At 52.6% G+C, this 15,998-nt stretch overlaps 1 protein-coding gene across 1 annotated transcript in view; it reads left to right on the top strand.

The window, feature by feature from the left end:
• The first annotated feature begins 510 nt into the window (after positions 1–510).
• LOC144167493 (uncharacterized) overlaps positions 511–15,998 on the top strand; it is a 32,364-nt gene continuing 16,876 nt past the window's right edge. Inside the window, exon 1 of the mRNA XM_077696743.1 lies at positions 511–903. Coding sequence (XP_077552869.1) covers positions 892–903 — 12 coding nt within the window. The 5' untranslated portion in view covers positions 511–891. The remainder of the gene's footprint in view (positions 904–15,998) is intronic.

Genomic DNA, 15,998 nt, shown 5'->3' with positions numbered 1-15,998 from the left:
CTCTCGTACAGTTTTCTACGTATACCCCAGAACGAAAGCTACTGGGACGGCAGCGCACTACGCAACAATTTATGAACGCAAGATACGCCGGAAGACTGCGCAGACAATAAAACACGCAGCCAGACTTGCTAGCAAGCGAAACAGGAAAAGAAAAGCGCCTAAACAGCACTCTAAGCTGCTCAACCTGTTTCGGGCTTCAGCCAGGGCACGGTAGAACAAGCGTGCGCAAATTAGCGGAGGAAGCGGCGGATAATGGGCAACGTATGCGCGCTGCTGGCGTCGCTGGAGCTCAGCATTCAGAGCCTGAAAGGGCGCGTGCCGTTTCTCCCGGACAAGAACATCGACGCCTGAGATACGGCCTGCGCTGATAAAGAAATGCTTCGCCGCCGACGGGCGCGGAAGCTGGTATACGCATGCTTAGACACGGAATGTTTTACGCCATTTCGCAGGAAGAAAGAGTATAGAACAAAGGTGTTAGCGTCCAGCTTGAGTTCTTTAGTTAGTTCTGGCTCTGTTGGCACGGCTGCGCCACTAAAGCGGATTAAGCTAGGCGTTATCCGGAGTGAGCAGAGCGGGTCGTGAGGAAATATTATAGAAAATACTCGCATCGAGTTGCACTTTTTTTTTCAGGTTAGGATGCAATTGAGAAGCAGATTTGACAGGGTGCTATGGGGCGCTGCTGCACCACGCGGAAAAGGGAGAAAGAAGGGTGGGTGTTGCGACGCGCTAATGAGTCACGACTCGAGGCGTTTTCTTTACCCATTGAAGAACGAAGGCAACGGGGCGCTTGGGCGCGCTTGAAGCGCACAATATAAGAACTGGCTTTCGCCCTTGACCCTTTGCTCACAGCACGCCTAGACACGACCCGAGCTACACCATACCGGCAGGAACATGAACGCACTGGTGAGTAGGTTGGGGAATCACTGGTTGTTTCCATCACGCCGTTTCCTAATACGTGGAATATGTTTTGGCAAAAGTCGTCAATAGTATACCCTCCAGGGCGGCCTTTATATGTGAAGGATATCTTAGCAATCAAAATGAAGTTCATGAATGACGCTGAACAGGTGTGATCTTTATAACCTGGAGGGTTGACAGGTCACCTTGGCCGATGTAATGAGTTCTAAGATAAATTTACCTTCGTACGTGAAGTGTCGACGTGAAGTAACGTGCCGAGGAGACTACGTGCTGTGTTACATTTTTCAACGCAAAGAATAAGACCGATGTATTTTAGTCGAGATAACTGGTGCATGCGGAACAAAATGTATGCAGACTGATTGGGAACGTGGTCTTCCACAGTGCCTACGCAAAAATGCGGCCTTGCCATCGTCGGCCATCTTGCTGCACGCTGGAAATTGGTAGCGGCGCGTATACTGTGGGCAGGAGCAGTCGTAGCTCTCCTTCCAGTGGGGACACACGGAAGGAAGAGGACAACACATGCGCTCATTTTGTTCGCCTGTTTCTGTACACCGCGTAACATAAATAGAAGCGGAACCACAAGTACGAAAAAGCAACTAGCCCACTTCCTTGTATTGCATTAGTGTACAACTCCTAACGTGTCGGCCTGTCAAATCTCCACCGTCCTCTTCCCTTAGCGATTTCTATTCCCGGTGCCACTGCTGAAAAACTTTGTTGACGAAAAGGCGGGAGGGGTGGGGTGATAATAGAAGGGACTAAAGGCGAAAGCCTACGTGTAAGGCTTCCGAGGCGCGGGCCCCTGTGCTCGCTCTCTCGACCAGCGTAAACTGGTCAGAGAAGGAGGAGCTGATAATGGCAGCCTGCCATGCGTCAAGGGTATTGGAGATAACGTGAGAGTGTTCTAGAGGGGCCGCCATATAACCTGGCGGGCGCATGTGGCATACAAGAGGGCACAAGGTGGCCACGTTTCCGTGTTCGCACTACTCGCGCGCCATCTGTTGTGGCAACGCCGTAAATTGTTGGTTGTAGTGGACGCCGCAGGATGGCGATGCTGTTGCACGCCAAGCAAAGAAGGCGTTCCGCGAAAATGTGCTTTGTTACCAGCTTAACTGCTTCATTTATAATTACCATGTTCAAAATACTTATGTATTCCGAGCACACGTTTCTAACTCATTGGCCACAACGCATTGAATAGACCTAACTTAAGTCAGCTACAGTTGTGTAACTGTATTGGCATATGCGATGCGCTCTAGACTAGTATTCATCTAGCCCCGGGTTTGATTCTCATCCAGGACGAAATTTAACCAGTTTTCATTTTAACTCAATCATTTTGCTTTGTTTAAAGGACCTTCCGTGGGAAATCTGCCGTCAAAGCGAGCATTCTTTCACCCGTTTTGATGCTTAAGTTTTACTTACGCATTACTTGGCTCACTTGGCAAAAAAAAAAAAAATGCACCGTCCCCAGATTCTGGTAGGTAGGACCCATCAGCAAAATTACTGTTGGCTACCAAACGTGGGAGCAACACTCTCATTGGCTGTGAAACCATGGACCGCCCCCTTAAGGAGCACGAAGTACGAGGTGCCATTCACAGTATAAAGGAGGCTATGCATTCACAACCTGCGAACCCGCTCCGCCCCGGGTCCAGACGGCATTACAAATAAAATGCTACCGAATCTGGACAACAATTCTGTCGGGGCCTTAACCCGGTACATGAACGTGTGCTGGGAACGGGGTCAAATCCCGGGCCAGTGGAAAACCGCGAAGGTAGTCATGATTCCCAAATCAGGCAAAAAGCTCTAGATAGAAAACTTAAGACCTATATATCTTACTTCATGTGCCGGGAAACTTATGGAACACGTGATCCTCATCAGAATCAACAAATACATGGAGGAAAAAGGCCTATTTCCACACACAATGATCGGTTTTCGGCCGAAACTCTCAACACAAGACGTGATGCTTCGACTTAAACATGACATCATAGACGGAGCGCATTGCTCACCACTAGACACATGGGCTATACTGGGAATTGATCTTACAAAAGCATTTAACTGCGTCAGACACACGGCCATCCTCGAAAACCTAACCAAACTGGGTCTAGGCCACAGGACGTACGATTACGTTAGCAACTTTCTTTCGGACCGCACGGCTACGCTCAGCGTAGGGGGTATTCAATCGGACACGCTGGAACTGGGGAGCAGGGGGACGCCGCAAGGCTCTGTCCTCTCTCCGTTCCTGTTCAACGTAGCCACGATTGGCCTCCCCAAACTCCTTGATAACATTCACGGCTTGCAATACAGCCTGTATGCAGATGACGTCACGCTGTGGGTTCCGGGTGGCAGTGACGGACAGATACGACATACTACAAAGGGCAATAGAGGTAATAGAAACTTACGTGATCCCTCGTGGCCTGAACTGCTCTCCAGAGAAATCAGCGCTTCTACTCTATCGCCCGACTAGCAGGGGACGCCGGACAGACTCAGTACCTCCGGACATTCAGCTCTTTACATGCGGAGGCCAACGAATCCCGACAGTTTCAAGTATCCGAGTCCTGGGCCTCCGCATCCAGGCCAACGGGCACAATTCAGAGACCATATTTGCTCTCGAAAAGAGCGTACACCAAACAACTCGCCTGATCCCCCGAAAAGCCAATCGACACCACGGGATGAAAGAACACAACCTCGTGAGATTGGTACAAGCCTTCGTCATTAGTAGAGTAACATATGTCGCCCCATTCCTGCACCTGAAACGCGATGAAGAAGCCAAGCTAAATGCCATGATAAGGCGGGCTTATAAACAAGCCATTGGGATCCCGTTAACAGCCCCAAACGAACGGTTCGAGGCACTCGGGCTTCGCAATACCCTCAGCGAGATTATCGAAGCTCAAAGGCTGTCACAGCGGGAGCGACTTATCAAGAGTCTAACAGGCAGACAGATCCTCAAATCGCTTGGCATTTTTCCCGCAGGGATACCCCTGAGCCAAAATGGACCTACCAGCGGAAATAGGGGATCGCATGTACATACCACCGCTACCGAAACACATGCACCCCGTACATAACCAAGAGCGGCGACAGGCCAGGGCCAAAGCCCTACACAAAAGATGAAAAATCTGAGGACGTGGTATACGTAGACGCCGCTGATTACATTGCTCGCGACGCCATGGCCCTCGCAGTGGTCAATTTCCGTGGGGATTCAATTTCCTCATGCTCGGTCCACACGACGGACACAGAGGTGGGCGAAGAGGCGGCCATCGCCCTGGCGATGACAGCTTCTCCAAAAATTAAATTCATTGTTAGCGACTCTAAGTCGGTTATTTTAAATTATTCGAGAGGGCGAATTTCATCCGAGGCGTCCCAAATCCTAAAATCTCGATCCCATGACGAGCGGAACGGGAAGATTACTTGATATGGGCACCGGCGAGTGTGCGCACGATGCGGCTCGAGGCTTTACCGACCGAGCTGGCGTCGACACTTCTGACCCAGACGCTCACTCGCTTCGCTGGACGGGCAGAGACAGGCTTGTGTCTTACAAGGAGCTGACTACTCATTACCGGCTTGAACGAGCCCGCTACCCCACCGATCATCCATCCCTCAGTAAAAGGCAATCTGTGGTTTGGCGGCTTCTTCAGACGAACTCGTACCCGAACCCCGTCGCGTATAGTCATTGTTATCCTGGACAGTTTTCAGATAAATGTCGGAGATGCAAGGAACGGGCTGATCTGGCTCATATATTATGGGCATGTCCTCAGGCGACTCCTCAGAGACGGAAAATTAGCAGTAATGAGCAGTGGGAGACCGTACTGTTCAGCTCAGACCCGGCGGATCAAGTCTGGGCCATCCAGTTAGGCGAAGAGGCTGCTAGGACCCAAGGGCTCCTGGCCGACGCCTGGGGTGGAGGTCTAGCTCTCCTCCACAAACTGGACAAATAAAAGTTATTTCTCTCTCTTTCTGGCGCAGGACCTCTAATGGAAATTCACACTGGCTGCAATGTCCTACACCCACCAAGGTGGATTGGCGAGTCCAAATGACTGCAGCTGCAAGAAGCGCACAGCCAATTCCGATTCGACAAAATTCCCATGGTACTGCAAAAGCGGGTCTACAAAGGAGGAGTCATTGTAGGAGCAGGGAAGCCTGCAGTGGTTAGCGTGACATCACTTCTTCGTTTCTCTCGTCTTGGTTCACCTCCTTTTCCTCGTCGTTTGCTGCATGTGCTGGGAGAATGGCGGACATTACCGCCCTCGTCCTGGCTGCGAGATTGTATGTCGGCACCATCTTCTTCATAACTTGCCCCTAAGCCTGACATACCAACTCACATGGATTGCCCAGTGACGATGGCAGCAGCCGTTAGAGGCTCACGTCCGTCCGATGCTCCACGTTTCGAATGGCTGCGACGTTAACATTCTCACCCACAAATCATGAGCACCCTCTCAAGGGAATTGGCTTTAAGGATCTCAGCCACCAAGAGAAGTTACCAGGGCAATGTTGTAACTAACAAAAGGTTGACAACAACGACAACCCAATTTGGCTGTGACTTCAACATACCAACCCCCTATTCTCACGTACGCAGTCGGGGGGATTGGGCTGGCGACGAGGACCGCAGCTTTCCGAAGCTGATGGACGATTCACCAATTACTCAACATACCCGTTCACACATACGCGTTCCCAACTCGGCGAGACGTGATGCTCTAGCAATATGACATGACATTAGCTTCGGTACTACGGAAATTTGTTATCATTTGCGCCGTCGGAAATTTTTGTGCCATCTGTCGGCCATTTTGTGTGCCATCTTTCGGTCACGAGGACACCGGAATCGTGACCTACAGAATAAGCTTAGTTAGGCCTCCGGGTTCTCGGAGTTTTCTTTGGGGGGGGGGGGGGTGAAATTCATGGGGTGTTTTCGGAGTTTATTTTTTCGCGATATTTCGGTGTTTTTGGGTATTTCGATAATACTCCGAAAGTGGGATTTAATTAGGAACTGTTTTAAATGTTCCTAATGAATAGCTCAAAACTAACACTTCAGAACGCTTTTTCTTTTTTTTACGAGAGATTGCCCTACCGCGCAAGACAATGTTTTCATATGTACAGCACTGCACCAGTAACGCGCAAAAATCCGAGAAGAGACCAGTGCTGGGGCTCCCATATCCAGCGCTTGAGATCTGGGGGTCTCCCAGGACGAAGCCCGGTGCCCCGTAGGTGTTTCGTTCGGGCGTCTCTAAGGACAAGTCCACAGCAAGTGCTCAACATCAGCTTCTGACGCAGGCAGCTCGCAGAAGGGGCAAGTGTCCGCCAACGGCTCGCGATAACGGGCAGGCCAAGCGTGAGTAACTGCTGGGGATAAATAACGCCATCCCAAGTTGAAGCCTCCGCAGCACGACCTCCTCCCAACGGGCGAGCCCACTAGGCAGGTCAGTTCCACGCGGTGGAAGTAAAGCACGCGTGGCGCGACCGAGGGTTTGCTTTTCCACCAGCAGTTCTTCTATGGTAGATACTGGTAGTGGTCGTGGAAGGCCTCTGTGGCAGGCGCGATCTGCGGCTGTGTGGGCAGGAAGCATGTCCCGGCGAATCCACAAAACGCGGACAGGGCATGGAGAAGTGCCCATGATATATGTGCGGTAAGGCTTGCACAAAGCGCAACGCGGCGCAAATCCCGAATCGGTGCCGTTGAGCCAGTATAAAGTTCCAGCTTGTCCGCACTGTTCAATGTCGGTGCAAGAGCCTGTAGACCATCCCGAATGGCAGTAAGTTCTGCTAGCAGGCTTCGTAGTGCACGGAGTGTCTCGTACGCGCAACTTTGTTATACGGCAGGGTGAGAGGGACACGTCAAGGCCGAGGTGACGAAGCAGTCGTACGCCCCGGCGTTCACAAAAACCTGGACAACCAGCGGTTGCGTCTCAGGCGCCCAGTCAGGTTCATGGAGGACGGCATCTGGAGGCTGGTGAAGGCCCGTGGTACGGACGTGTAGCCTTGCCAGAGGAGTATTGCGCGTCACCTGATGGTACAGCCAGGGAGGCCTGACGGCGGAAAAGGCTGGCATCGTATCCGGCGGCTGGCCCATATAAGCGACGAGAGCTGCTGCCTCTGGAATCAGTTCACGTTTCAGCAGGCGTGCGAAACGATGCTGATGAATTAATTCATCTAGCGTGTTTAGCTGGGCTTCTGCTTGGAGATGTGGAATTGGTGTTAGGCGGGGGAGGGCAGTAATGGTGCGCTTGGCGGCCGTGTTAATGGCCTCCAACCGGCCCCGTCCGCTCGCGTCATGTTCTGGAACTGTGCCTAGTACACAAGCCTAGGTTGCATTACGGAGCGCACTAAGAGACGGGCAATCGTCCAGCAGGCTCCGCTTGACTTATGAGAGATGCGACAAACAAGGTGGAGCATTTGTCCGGCTTTCTGTAGAGCAGAAAGGAGCCACTGAGCCCCTGAACCTGCAGCCGATATCTCCAATCCCAGAACATGAAGGGCCCCAACGATGGGAATAGCGGACCCATTCAGCTGCAGACTGATCGGAGATAATGAAAGAGAGCGACGGCCCCAAGCACTCACGACGGGAAGCGCAACAATCTTCTCTGGAGGGAGGGTGAGGCCAGCATACTCGCACCATTTCTGGTTGTCTGCCAGGCTTGCTGGAGGCACTCTGCTTGTCATGACAGGTCTAGATGAACTGTCCATGCAGTAATATCATTCCCGTACATGAGGAAATACAAGTATTGGATAGTGCAAAAGTGCCAAGCTGGCGACAGCAAGACAGCGTTAAAAAAAGCAGCGGAGACAGAACACAGCCTTGCGGTGCGCCACGTACTGGTGAAAACGAGCCGAAACGGCCGCAAATGATGCCTATAGAAAAAGACCAGTGTTTAAGAAAGTGTCGCATTAAGTCACAGTCTTTGTCTGGGAGACCAAGACAGCTTAGGACTTGTAATATTGCAGCCTGACTAGCGTTTTCATACGCCTTGCATATGTCCATAGCTAGTACAGTCCCAACACGGCGAGAACGGCCTGCCACCAAAACCATAGATGACAGGTATTCCAAGCCATCTTCAGTACCAAGATGAGGCCTGAATCCGATTTGCGCCTGGTGATACCATTGAAAAGTGTCAAGCCACCACTAAAGACCAGTGGCAAGCATCCGCTCTATCAGCTTGCACAGCGTAGATGTCGAAGCGATTGGCCGGAAGTTCGTGCGGTGGTTCCCCGGGCTTTGGGATCGGAACAATAGCCGCCCGAAGCCAGGATTCAGGGAGTTGACCAGATAGCCACACCTGGTTTACGGAGTCCAGAAGCATCGTGAAAGCTTGGTCGTCGATATTTTTGTATACCTCATAAGTTATGCCGCCAGGACCCAGAGCAGTCCACAGTTTAGCTCGATGCATCGCGGCAAAGAATTCAGTCATTGTGAATGGTAACTGAATTCCAGAGATGGCATCATGAGTGGGCGGTAAGCCCACACTGCCCGGAAGAGAGAACGGAATCGGCATTGCCGCTGGCACAGCATCAAAGGCAGGAAACAAGGCCCATGCAACGTCGTGGGCGAATTGTACAGGATCCTTGTTTGATGCAATGCAAGCGCTAGCTGCTGCTTCCGGAGGACGACTTCCCGATTCCATGGCGCGAAAGGTGCGCCAGACCCGCCGCGGTGGCTCAGTGGCTAAGGCGTTGCGCTGCTGAGCACGAGGTCGCGGGTTCGATTCCCGGCCGCGGCGGCCGCTTTTCTGATGGAGGCGAAAAGCAAAAACGCCCGTGTGTTCGAGATTTCGGCGCACGTTAAAGATCCCCAGGTGGTCAAAATTAATCCGGAGCCCTCCACTACGGCGCGCCTCATCGCCTGCGTTGCGTCGGCGCGTTAAACCCCACAATCAACAATCAAGGTGCGCCAGACAGACCTCGTAGAAGATGACGGACCAAGAGAAGCGCACCAGACAAGCCAGCACTGCCTGCGCAGTCTTTTCTCAAGCCGTCTAGCCACCGCCATCACCACCACCACTACCATCACCACCAGCCTATCTACGCCCACTGCAGGGCAAAGGCCTCTCCCATTAGTCTCCAATTATCCCACTACTGTGCCAACTCCGACCAATTTATCCCTACAAAATTCTTCATCTCATATGCCCATTTAACTTTCTGCCGCCCCCTGCAACGCTTGTCTTCTCTAGCAACCACTCTGCTACCCTTAAAGGGGTCCTGAAATACCTTCCGCCGATGCATGGATGTACATGTAACCAAATAAAGCAATGTATCAGTAATCTTCTCCCGCAAGAATTTTGTTAAAGCGATGAGTATTAGCTGAGAAATCGTAAATCAAAAACCGCGCAATATCATCGCGCCGCGTTTCCTCCTCCTTTCAACTTACTTTCCGCTGTTGACGCCGCGCGAGCCTTCCCTCCCATGATGCTGCGTTCCTCAGCGGTGACGTACTTCCGCTATTGCGCTGCTAATACTGCGGTCTGCTACGGGCAAGCTTTGTTGACACCATGAATCCCGCACTCCGCTCAAGGCTGGAAAAGCGAACGAAAAATCTGGCCGCATGTGTGCGTCGCCTGGCCTTGCCCTTTGCTTCAGTTGCTATCGGCGGTGAACTCGAAGCCGCACGGCGAGGATCGTGCGCTCGTTCTCTTTGATGCAGCGCGCACTGTTTATCCAAAAAGCGCCGTATCAGATGTGGCCCCGGTGGTGCCGGGTCTTATTTTGCGGCGGTGGTAATTCCTGCCGGCGGCATGTGAAAAAGACATTTTAAACCAATACAGAACCCGTGCACAAAACGCTTCAATCATGTGACCAGTTCAGCTTGGGGCGACGCGTGGTGGAGAGCGGCAACGTTGGCAAAACATGCTCCGCCGTAGCTCTGAACTTTCTAGCGCTGGAGCGAGCGCCATTTCTTTGACAATCTCAAACAACGTTTGCCTTGGAAACAAGGCACAAGCCACTCTAGAAGTCAGTTACGGTTCCGTGATCCCGGTTCAGCTCGGGGCCCCATCTCGCGACATGTGAGTACTGCAGGCGTACCACTCACTCCCATTGGGAAGTGCGAGATGCGTTGGGCATTACAGGAGGCGATGGTGTGTGTGTTGTGGTCGTCTTTGTTTCGCGATGAAATGCGACGTTGGCGACGTTGTGCTTCTGCGGGTGGATAGTGCTTCCCATGGTCTGGATTATCTTTCTCGAGCGACGTACGACTCAACCTCGCCTGGGGTATTTGCAGTGTGCGTGGCTAAAAGCCATCTCGGCTTGTGCGCCAGAGTTAAGTGACTTGCTGTTCCTCCCCGCAAACCACGCGCGAGGTGAGTGCCGAATTTACGAGGGGCAGGAGGAGGCAACCCATCGTCAGTCAATCGCGGTTCGGACTTGCAACGCATGTTGTGACGTTGTGTTCGTTCGAAACGCATCTCTGGATTGTTTTGAAGTGGAATAAAATGTATCCGTCAAACCCGGGCATTCGGCTCAGGGCGTTCTCTGCGATTGCACGAAAGAAGTGCCACGGGGCTTCAACGCTTTCTTTATGGAACGTACTCAGGTAAGAGAATATCCATATCGTGTTATGGCCGTGTTGCATTCAATACAAACGGTTAAGCGTTTGTTTACACTTTTTCCGTTTGTCGTAAAATGTCCAAGCACTCCGGCACTCCGCTGGCAGATCAGCCGGCGAGCCGACGCTGAGCAGACGACTCATCTCTTTGCCGGAAGTGCGTGAGAAAGTCGCCCAATAGCAGGATGTCTAGCTGATGACGAACATCTGGGAATTGTTGACGTAGACATGTGTAGATGGCGGCGTCCAAAAACACGAAGGGAAGGGTCAGAAAAAAGCGACAAATTTTGCAACAAAAGTGTGAGCTTTCCGCTGCGCGTAAAAGAGTAATACTTGGCACAGATGGCGTTGACGACCCAATCTAACGATTGCGCTAGTTCATTTAGTGTGCTCAAAACGCCTTTCAGGGCCCCTTTAATAACGAACGGTTATCTTGCCTTCGCATTACATGCCCTGTCACGTCCATTTCTTCTTATTAATTTCTACTAATATGTCATTAACACGCGTTTGTTCCCTGACCCACTACGCTCTCTTCTCGTCCCTTAATGTTACACCTATCATCTTCCGTTCCATTCCTCGCTGAGTCGTTCTCAATTTAAATTGAACCCTCTTAGTGAGCCTCCAAGTTTTTGCCCCGTAGGTGACTACCCGTAAGATGCAGCAGCGGTGAGGCGCTAATACTGCAGGCAGGCAGGTATGGACAAAGGGTCCCAAGTGGCAATTAATTCAGCTTGCTTACGTTTGGCCCAGAGTTGCACAAGCTGGAGATTGGGCCTGGGGTGGGTGTCCCCCACCCGCGTATGCTGGGAAGCGTCCGCAAGGACACGGTGAAGCAGATCGGTGGGGTCTGGGAGAGTCGCTGAGAGGGTAGCGTTCAGGGTAGATCGGAAGCTATCCTAATTCATCACTGTGCACCAGCGCCGAAGGCTACTCGTTAACCCCGGAAAGAGACCGATGCGAATTGGGTGGTGATCGCTGCCCCAACAGCCCGCTTCGCGCTGCCAAGAAACCCTTTTCGTACCCAGCCACCACGACAAGTCAGGTGGATAGGGGCAACCGTACGTGGACACACCGGCGTGTTGGGCTAGTAATGACATTCAGAAGTGCAAAGCTGGCATCGGTGAAGTACTCTAAGAGCACTCGACCACGCTCACTTCAATACGGGCATCCCCTGTCACAGTGTGGAGCATCGAAGTCCGCCGCCACAAGAATGGGGCACCCAGGGATAGTTCGCCGCAGTTGGGTAAGCCGACCCAGCCGCAGGCGCGGAGCACGACCACTATAAGGGCACACAGCACTACCACACAACGCGGAAGCAGCAGTTGTACCGCCACTACTGCCTGCCAGACTGTACACCACGAGTTTAGAGGGATAGGGTTTCGAGGAAAGCGAGCTCGAACATAAATGGCCGCCTTGCCCGGAGGTGTAGAAGTTGAGCTGCACCGCCGATCAGGAATGTACGGCTTAGTGTATGCCGTAAATTGAGGCAGGCTGGGGATGCAGTTCGTCTCCTGAAGCAAGAAAGCCCAGGCACAGAGCTCACCAAGACGTAGCCTTTCACGCATCTCACCAATTTTAAATGCAGAGCATTTCAGTAACTCACGGTGTCACCCGCGTTGACGTCCGTAGTCCGCGCCGCACCCCTCCCTACTATATATAAAAAATACTATCCGGCGCCCGGTTTCGATCCCTCGACCCTGCGGGCGGAACGCAATGTACATGGTGCTCTACCCACTGCGCCACAAAGCCGACACAGATCTGGACGCTACGAACGCACCTTATATCGCTGACTCATTCAAATTACTGCTGACGAGCGCTCTCTCGTCAACAGTTGCCACAAGTGCAACAACATTAACGTAACGCAAACTACTTAACGTCGTGCGCCACCGGAAATGCTCTGCATTTGATCGTGCCCCTTGCGAGGGGGATGTTTCACTGCGTCTTCTCTCGGTCGCGGGACGGGTGGCACCATCTGGCGGAGGCGCGGCACAACTCGTAGCACTTTCTTTGAAAAAGTGCCGCGAAAGCGCGGCAAATATGAAATAGGGATGACGCGCTTTCGAGGCAATCCGCCGACGCGGCTGCTTTGTGTACAGACTCGGCGGCGAGCGTCCCGGGATTCTAGCGCGGACTTGGTTGCCTTTTATCTACGCCGACGATAACGAAACTGGCATGGAAGATTTGCTAAAGCTGGTGTTCAGTGTGCTTCATTTGAAAGAGTAGCTTCCCAGCGATAACCTTCCAATCGCACTGGACTGTACGTGCGGTACATTCGTTTTTTTGTTTTTTTTTGTAGAGAGGCCCCGACAGTTCCACTGAACAAAAAATTACACCATCTTCCCATAGGGGAACCCTGAGTAGTTTGCGAAGCAGGCACGGGGTCGATTCAAGTGCCCATTAGTTTTCAGTTTGTCGTTTCCGTGAGGTTGAGGTACGTAGCTACCGTTATATTTACCGTTTGGTTTCCATGTTAACTACCACACTTTTCAGTTACCGGAACTACGAAATGGGAAATTGCGTTGACCCCATGGCTGTTTCGCATACTACTTAGGGTTACCCTACGGGAAGATGGTGTAATTTTATTGGAGGGGGGTGGGTGTGTTAGAGTGGAGAGGCATTAAAGAGAGAGAGAGAGAGAGAGAGAGGGAGAGAGTTGTACGTGCTACGAGTTTGTCTTCATTTAATAATTATCATAATCATGTTCTACGTAGGTGATGTCGAGCTGTGGTTGGCGTTCCACTTTGATTATGACCTTATGGTGTGTGAAATGTAAAGTCAAGGGTTGTTGTAGTGGATGAGCCCTAAAGTTGCTGAAGATGAGGTCGATGCACGTTCCCCAAATGGTTGTAGGCTGCTTGTAATCACGGCCTGCCGAGACTCGCCGACGCACGCCGCTGCCGACGACGATTAAACGTCGAAGGCGCGTGAAGCGTGCACGTCTCGTGCCGGCCTAGGAAGACACCGGCAACACTGTCGCTCCAGGAGCCATAGAAGGGACCGGGCGTTCAGCAATCTGATCATGCGCAGTGGGGGTGTGGACGGCGCAACAAGGACAACGACAAGGGAGGGACATATCCCCTACCATCAGATGCTTCGCATCTAATATATTGTTGTGGTTCAGGCATGGTAGCGGACTGGTTAGCGAAGGTGTGCGGGAGGACGGAAACCAATGTCTGTAGCTGCTGCACCACAAACTGGAGAAGTTCCTTGTGGGTCAGAGTAGAGGAGGCAGGCGGAGAGGGAAGGTCAGTCCTAGACGGGGCGTGCTGATGAGCCTTGGAGAAAGGACGAGGTGGATGGGCCTTCTCCATTTCAATATGCCGCAAGGCTAGCTGTTGGTCTACGGCCACAAGCTCATCCTCCGCAGAAGACAAGGGGTCTACGAAACCGCTTTCCGGTAGCGGCGCAAACCCCGAACAGTGTCTCAATATGTTGGCTGCGAGGGAGGCTCTGTAGCGTCCTCCTCCTCCACTGTATCCTCATCCTCTTCCGCCAAACAGTCGAAACGGTTGTATGTTGAGGTTGGGTCCGGCTGGGAACAAGCACGCCATGCACGGCGCTTCGCGCGCGTTGGCTTGCTCTGGGTGGGGCAGCCTTTATGTGTGATTTCATAGTCGTCAGAGGGACAGAGACCACATTTCAACTTTGGCTGCTGAAGTAGTTTCGACCTGATTGGAATCCGGTGTTGGGCAAGAACATGAAGAGCTCATGGGGCCCTGGCGAAAGCAGCGGTAGGAGCGCACTGCACCTGCTCGGTAAGGACGGAGCCTGAGGACACCATTGAAAAAAAAATTTAGTGCCCTTCCACTCTGTGAAGAAGGATTACCTGCAAAGCAGCACGCCCTTCACGGAGTGCACGAAACAAAACACGTTTGGTTGTAATTTACGACTGAGCATACTTCCTAGCCAATTACCTGAATGAAACGTGGAAAAGACCCGAGCTTTATCTAGCGCACAGTCGTAGAGCTGTCTCTTTCCCCCCCGCATCGTAGGCATCTTACCGTTTCAGTGACACGCCCACCCAATCCCCTCTACCACAGATGACACCGGACCGGTCGCATTGGGCTGTTTGACGGCCACGTTGAACCTCACGCCAACACAACGGACATGTCTTCAGTAAGGGTATGAAACCTATATCTGCGCGCGCCCGCCCCCCCTCCCCCCTTACCACCATCCTCTCACAATCTCTGCATGCATACACCGGAAACCGGTCATGAGCGGGTGCTTAGAAGTGAAAGATACTGTAGAACATATCGCTCTGAAGCCCTTTAAGCTGAACGAGTGATATTGGCCCACGTCGGCGTTCCAAGCGGGCAAGTTGCTGTTCATCCAGGAGGGATTCGCAGCTACACGACCAGCTGGAAGTTAAGGCGGCAACGACGGCGGCAGTGGCTTTCCGTGGTTTTCGTGCCCATTCACGCTTCTGTTCGGGCCTCCTAAGTTTCCGCTCTTCTTTTTCCAAGCTAGCGACATCCGCCCTTCTCATAGCGAGTTAACACCTCGAGGGTTTCGACCTCTATACTAGTGGACACACACGTGGGTATCGCTTTCGCTGCCCAGTCGCAGGCATCTCATTGTCTGTGCAACACACCAACCCAGATCCAAACGGCTCGATTGCAGAGGACAGCTGACTGGGACCATTGAGCCACGAGACTGTCACGTTTGAATCTCCCATCACCCCAACGGATATGTAATCGGTAGCGGCATCAATCCCTGCTGTGCGTGTATGCCCTCTCCCTTAACCCTGACCCGTGCACGTCTAAATCGGCAACGGGGGATAGGCGCCTACCTAGGCGTGAAATACTCTGGCGAATGGAGAGACACAGACTTTATATGCGACCAGACAAAGATCTTTTATTATTTTTCCTTCACAAGAACTATGAACAGCTGGTCAATGAGGGCCACCGACGCGACAATGTTGCTCGGAATGGCTTTCAAGCTAAAGAAGAATAATGTGCTCACGCCGGCGTACCAACGGGACAAGTGGCGTTCAACCGGCGGGGGCGCGCAGCTAGTGGGCGAGGTGGAATTTAAAGCGATAAGTGCCGCGGCTACATTATCGGCGGTGGCGGTAGCGCCGGCTTTCCGGCGCCTTTACATCTGTCGCGAACGCGACAGAGAGACGAGCCGAGACACGTCTGAACGCTATGCCGTGCACCCAGAAACAGAACCCCGTTTTATTCTACGCTCGTGGCGTTCGTGGCTGTTTGCGCACCGGCGACGCGTGGCCCGCTCTCATTGGCTGTCGCTCAGCCCCAGCGCTATCGCCGCTGGAGCGCCGCCACATAGCCCCCTCCCCTTGAGACGGAGTTTGGAGGAGGAGTCCGTGTAGAGAGCGGTACAGCAAAACGCACAGTCTTTGCGTTGCTAGGTTCACGGGTGGTGGTGCGAAGGGAAGGGAGAGTGGTGGTGTTCAGGGTGGAATGGTGGGTGATGGAGTGGAACGCAGGCAGGGCAGCTTCGGTGAATGCGGGCTTGAGACGATCGATGGAAACGACGGTGTCGCGGCCGTTGACGCGAACTGTAAACGTCTTGTCAGAGGGTGAAATGACGAGATGAGGGCCGG

Source organism: Haemaphysalis longicornis, unplaced genomic scaffold (genome assembly GCF_048455015.1).
Source record: "Haemaphysalis longicornis isolate Haplotype H1 unplaced genomic scaffold, Haemaphysalis longicornis Haplotype H1 scaffold_2, whole genome shotgun sequence".
NCBI lineage: Eukaryota > Metazoa > Arthropoda > Arachnida > Ixodida > Ixodidae > Haemaphysalis > Haemaphysalis longicornis.
This window is presented reverse-complemented; position numbering and strand designations above follow the sequence as displayed.